This window comes from Rhagoletis pomonella, unplaced genomic scaffold, assembly GCF_013731165.1.
Source record: "Rhagoletis pomonella isolate Grant_MI unplaced genomic scaffold, Rhpom_1.0 Rhpom_scaffold_00013, whole genome shotgun sequence".
Classification (NCBI taxonomy): Eukaryota; Metazoa; Arthropoda; class Insecta; order Diptera; family Tephritidae; genus Rhagoletis; species Rhagoletis pomonella.
Window position 1 is genome coordinate 8,962,295 of NW_023458567.1, and position 6,126 is coordinate 8,968,420.

At 34.5% G+C, this 6,126-nt stretch overlaps 1 protein-coding gene across 1 annotated transcript in view; it reads right to left on the bottom strand.

Annotated features, from left to right (window-relative positions):
* The window catches only part of LOC118748329 (kelch-like protein 5), a 72,251-nt gene that overhangs the window by 29,466 nt on the left and 36,659 nt on the right, over positions 1 to 6,126 (bottom strand). The window contains exon 3 of the mRNA XM_036482703.1: positions 193 to 305. Within this exon, the coding sequence (XP_036338596.1) occupies positions 193 to 305 (113 nt within the window). The remainder of the gene's footprint in view (positions 1 to 192; positions 306 to 6,126) is intronic.

Genomic DNA, 6,126 nt, shown 5'->3' on the forward strand with positions numbered 1-6,126 from the left:
GCGCAGTCGCTCCATCTTGTTGGAACCACAAATTAAGATGCTGCTCTACCGTTGGCCGCAAAAAGTTGTCAATCATTGTTCTGTAAGAAGTCCCAGAAATCGTTTCTGGCGTATCGCACCAAACAATGCAACTGGATGGGTGTACCTGGTGCTGGTGTGTTGCCCTTGGATTTTCAGAGCCCCACCATCTACAGTTTTTCTTGGAAATGCGCTTCATCCGACATCAAAACATTACCTAAAAAATCAATTTGTGTGGCTAATTGTGTAAAATGAATAGCGTATTTTAGTCGTTGTTGGTGGTCTTGCTGTAAGTATCCATTATGATTTTGCAAGAGATTAACTATAACATGCATAAAGAAAATAACAATAATATTAAAAAATAAACAAGTTAAACGTGTTTAACATTGGTAGGTATTATTTGGCCCACCCTGTACATGCACATGTATATGAAAATAAACTATCCCACCCGACCCAGAAACTTATGTTAGCGGATGTTACGAGTTTACGATAGTTTCTCTTATCCTCAAGCTCCGCCTCACCTAAGAGTCTCGTATTTCAAACAGAAGTTTGTATTTTTACTTTTATATCCGTTGAATGTATCGAGTATTTATTTATTCATTTTATAAGTTTCCTCTTACTTTTTCGGACAAAATATTCGAAAGTGTATATAGAAGCAGGCATCGCTTTAATAAAAATTATGTTAGAACTCCAAAACAACTAAAAAGTAAAACATTAAAAGTAAGTAGATGTAATTTGAGCATAAATTCATATGTAGGTATATGTACATTAGGATGGTCAAAAAAAAAGTTAAGTCGACATTTTACCGCCCTCACCCCCTAGGATTGTTCTATACCGAAAAAATTATACCCCTGTTTTTTCTTTTATTTTGAAATCAAAAAATATTTAGAGGTCGCTCAAAGCGCTCAAAGTTTTCCATGTATTTGATATGGCGAATAAAAAAAGTTTTCGTAGAAATGGTATAGAATTTTTGAAAATCAATATTTTTTAGTCGGAAAACTTTGGGACGTGAACCGGTTTTGAACCGATCCGGTTTTGAACCGGAAAAGTGCTTTTTTCTATTAATTAACTGAACCATTAACCGAACCGAAATTTTCCACAAATGTTTGATCCGAACCGAAAACCGAATCACTTTCCATAAAGGTTTAAAAGTTCGTTTCAACCAATTTTCAATAGATAAATGTACCCACTATTTTTTGTTTTTGTTAAACATGGTAATACCTACCATGTTTTTTTACCATGTGAGAATATCAATGGGTTGCCTACCCATCTCATTTGACAGACCGCTTAACCTTGCGCGTTGTTGCACTTGACACTTGACACTTAAACTTGCGCGTTATTTTTTTTTTGTTTTTCGAACCGTTGAACCGAACCGAAACCCCGGTTCAAAGACCAAAAAAACCGCTTTGACGAACCAATCCAAAAGTGCAAAAACGGTTCGAACCGCAGAACCGAACCGACCAAATTTTTCATCCGGTTCACGTCCCTGGCCAATAATAATACCCAATTCTTTAATATATAATTTTTTCACAAACTGAATATTTACTGTTGCGAAAAAAAAGCAAAATGAATTTTATCGTTTGCTTTGTTTACACATTTGAGTTCCTACAATTTTATCGCAAGCGACACTGTGTGTACACAACTCAATTGTAAATAGCTGTTCGAACTGTCCTTTTAATTAACCAAAGTTCCATCGGCACTTGCTACAACTGAATGCAAAAAAATCAGCTTCTTTCCCTCACCAAAATTAGGTGCAATCTGCCATTATGCAATTGCAGCTGCAGTCACTAAGTGCAGCGTGGCTCGTCTAGCGGGGTCTTTTTTAAAACTCGTGCTTTGTCAATGGGTTATAAGATTTAAACGCGTACCAGAAAGTTGAAAAACAGACACCTAACGGGGCTTATATTACTATTGTATGCACCAGTATAGAAAAAATTGGAACTGAATTCGAAATTGGCATTTTAACACCGCCAGCTTATACGGCCACGACAGTCGGGTCTACGTAACCGGAACGACCCAGATTTATATTTGGCCAAGGACTGTTACTCCAGCAACACTCCCCAAAAACTCTTTGGGGAATTTGTATGCTGCTACAACAACAACAACAACGGCCATATGGATTCACGCTTTCGAAATTATTTCATTTTACCGTTTAGCTCCTTTCAAATTGCTGATCAGATTTTGATTTATCACTTTTGCTTATCATAACTTTTGCACTTCAGTCTTTTTTTATATAAAACTTCGGTATTTGATTAAAAGTTTTCGTAGGTTTAAAACGCACGACGAGTCGAGGAATATAACAACAGATTTCGAAATTAGCCAAAAATCTCCCTAATATTAAGATTTTGGCACTGAACGTATTCTAGTCAAGGATTAAATTTTACTTTTTTCTCATTCTTTAAAAAAAGACGCAAAAAATACCAAATAGGAGCGCCAATGTGGTCGTTTTAGTTTGTAGAGAATTGAATGAGCTTAAACTCTGCATCCACAAAGACAACTTGTGGACAATCTAGTAGATGCGCCAAACAGTTAAAGTTGAAAATATGTTGAGCTTATTCTGCTGATGGACAATGTTTATATTTAATTGACTTAAAATTCAGTTTTTTCAAAAAAATTCTGAAAGTACCGGCACTCCAAAATATCCAAATTATACAACATAAAAACTATCGCAAGCGCCAATTCTTTGATAACTTTCCTCTCAGCATGTTCAGGAAAAATATCGTAAGCGCCATTTTACCTTTAGAAAATAAGGTATGCAAAAAATAAATAGTCCCATTAGAAAGTTATCATTCAATAAGGAGAATTAAAAAAACCTCCTGTAAAATTTACCTTTTGTCGCTTACGATAAAAGCATAATCAGAGGTCGATTTGTCCTAATGTATGCATAAAACTTCACATTTTAGGTAGCCGTACACAATGGATGCATATACGTTTTAGGTGGATATCTAGAAGATAAAACAGTTGAGCGTTATCACCCTGAAAGTGACAAATGGACAAAGGTTGGTTGAAATAGTTACACAAAAAATTTAAAAACACCAAAATACAATTTTTTATTACTTCTCATAGATGTGCTCTCTGAATGTTGGACGTGGTTGCATGGGTTGTGTTTTTGTAGGTGATAAACTGTGGGCTGTCGGAGGTTCAAACGGACTTTATATAAATAACGACATGTCAGTTTATAATGCCGAATGTGATGAATGGGTCGAAAAGAAACCAATACCTGAACTAGGTGAATACATGTGTAATTTTGTGCCTAAAACTTTACTTCAATGTGAATAAGAGATAAGGAAATTTACAAAGTACTTAGTTGAAGACTTACTAGAGATCAATGTATTTATTTTGCTAACGCAACTTTTAATTTTCACCTTATCTTGAACATGAATTTTAGTTTAATGGTTTCTATTACTTTAAACTATGTTTGCTTGCAAAATGCGTTTTTTAAATATATAGTAAATATATCCAACAAGGTAGAAGTGATTTTGATGGTTCTCCTTTTTGGACTGCGGCTGGAATATCAAATAAATAATAGATATTCGAAATCGTATTGAAGGAATTTTTTGTAATCTTTTTTAACACTACATATCGATGGCTGAGTGGAAGATCGACTTATCTCGACAGCCAATTCGAAAACGGCCTATCTCAGAAAACTTTTCAAGAATGCCCTACTTCAGAATTTGATTGAGAACGCCCTATTTCAGAATTTGATTGGAAAACATCCTATCTGTGAATTTGGTTGAAGAACACCCTGTCTCAGAATTCAGTTCAAAAACGCCTTATCCCAAACGAAAATATATTAGGATTATTCTCGAAGTCTTGCACGTAGCAGGGAATATATCAAATGCAAAAATACTATTCCAAATTTGCAAGAGTACGAGAGCCCCTCATCGCAAAATAGTAGCATGCATTGGTGAAGAACAGCGAAGTTCTGTATCAAATACAATAAGAAGATACAGCAAAAAAAAATGAATTGAGCGAAATTAGAGTAATGAGAGAAATATGTAGCAATTCCAACAACAAAACAACTAGCAAAGGGTCGCATTTATCTTTCTATGCTTTTTTGCAAAATATATACATGGGTTTCGACGTTGCGCATTTTGCAGCGATAGGAAATGATGTTTCCCATGTATTTTGTTGTTGTGTATTTGCAAGTTATGCAATTTGTGCTACGTGCAAACACTTTGCAAGATTTCGAGAATACTCCTATTGAAAATGTGCTGGGATACGGCGTTTTTGAACCGAATTCTGAGATAGGGTATTTTTCAATCAAATTTTAAAATAGGGCGCTCTTCAACCAAATTCAGAAATTGGGCGTTGTTGAACAATTTTCTGAGATAGGGCGTTTTCGAACTGGCTGCCGAGATGGGTCGATCTTCCACACAGCCATCGATATAGTCGGCTACAAAGAGAGCTAAATTTGATTGAGTTAGCGCCTTCCTATTTTTTACGCCAACTGGAAGTGCCAAATGAAAATAAATCATTCTTTGTGAGCTTCTATAACCCAGCTTCATCCATTTGTTTAATGAATGAAATCTATTTTGTATGAAATTTAACGTGTTAGTAAATGTTTCGCGAGTGCGTTGGCTGAAAAAATCCTGACCCAAATATTTTAAATTAAATATTCAAACATATTTTTTTTTTAATCTTGCACTCATTTGTTTAATGTACAAATTATATACCAATCGAAAGTATACAGCCTATATAATGTGAAAACGTTGGGTTGTCTATTTTTTCCTGACTTACCTATCGGGCCGGTAGATATGAACAGGTAAGCAATACTCATCTGTTTAACACATTCTATAGGCTTTATGCTTTCGATTAGTATATATGTAATTTGTTCATTTAACAAATGAGTGCAAAATTAGAAAAAAATAATAATTTTTGAATATTTAATCAAAAATATACTGGCCAGTACTTTTTCAGCCAAATCACTTCCGAAATATTTCCTCACAAGTTACAAATTCACAAAATAAATTTCATCCATTAAACAGAAGGCTGATGGTCGTGCCCTATTCGGATCTTCTACTATTTACAAAAATCATTCTTCAACTACTTTCAAGTTCTTTGTGAAAGTCGAACATTTTTTTTCTTCTCATTAAACTCGCCATTTGAATTTTTGCTGGTATAACATAAAACCATTAAAATACCTTTAAAAGTATATGAATCGAAAGAGTAGAATAAGACCAAGGACCATTATTACTTTTCTATATTGTAATTGATCAATAAAGTTGTGTAACTAAAAATATTCTTGAAAAGCTCTACTTTGAATACGTTTTATCTAAAATTGCTGTATGTTTTTACATTGTCGTCATCATTACCCAAGCGAGTAAGTATGTACAAAGAAACCACTGAAGGAATGCATTTAGTCTTTTTATTTTCACGAGTCGCCTTTTTGACAATCAAAAATCACTCAGTTGTTTTGGTAATGGGGACAATGATGAACGTAAAGATCTGAAACCGAAAGAAATTAATCTCAAGTTTAATAATTCGAGTCCATTTATTCGTTAAGCCCAATCTCTAGAATGGAGGTTACAGTACCGTAGGTATTAATGTATATAGGCGCCGACATATTCGGGCGTATGCTGCTTCGTGGATGTGGAGCAGTATTTTGCAGCGGATAAAGTTCACTACACACTTTCGTAGCATACAGGAGCCTACTACTACTACAGAGCGTAGACTTTTATAATTGGATTCTAGAAGGTCTCATCACTCTGAACTTTTATGAAAGTAAAAGTATGTGTGTACATGCATATGATTTATTAAATTTACTGAGGTAAGTCTTGTATTAAATTTCTTCTATAATAGTTTTACTTATTTAATTTCATTTTATAAATATAAGCGCTTCTGCCTCTTGAACTCAGATAGTATCCCATTTCTGAATTCTATAATTAATTACACTAACAAAGCTAATCGTCTTATCATCGTCGCATTCATGTCGCATTAACGCCACATACAGTGCTCGTAGTGTCAAAATTAGCAACAAAGGACTTAAGCAACGAACTTGATGTGCGTTCAAATTAAAGACTTCTTCGCACTGCTAGCAAGTTATTGATCATAAAAAAGAACAATCATTCGTTTACCAAAGTAAGGAACCAAATTAGGGTTTGTTTA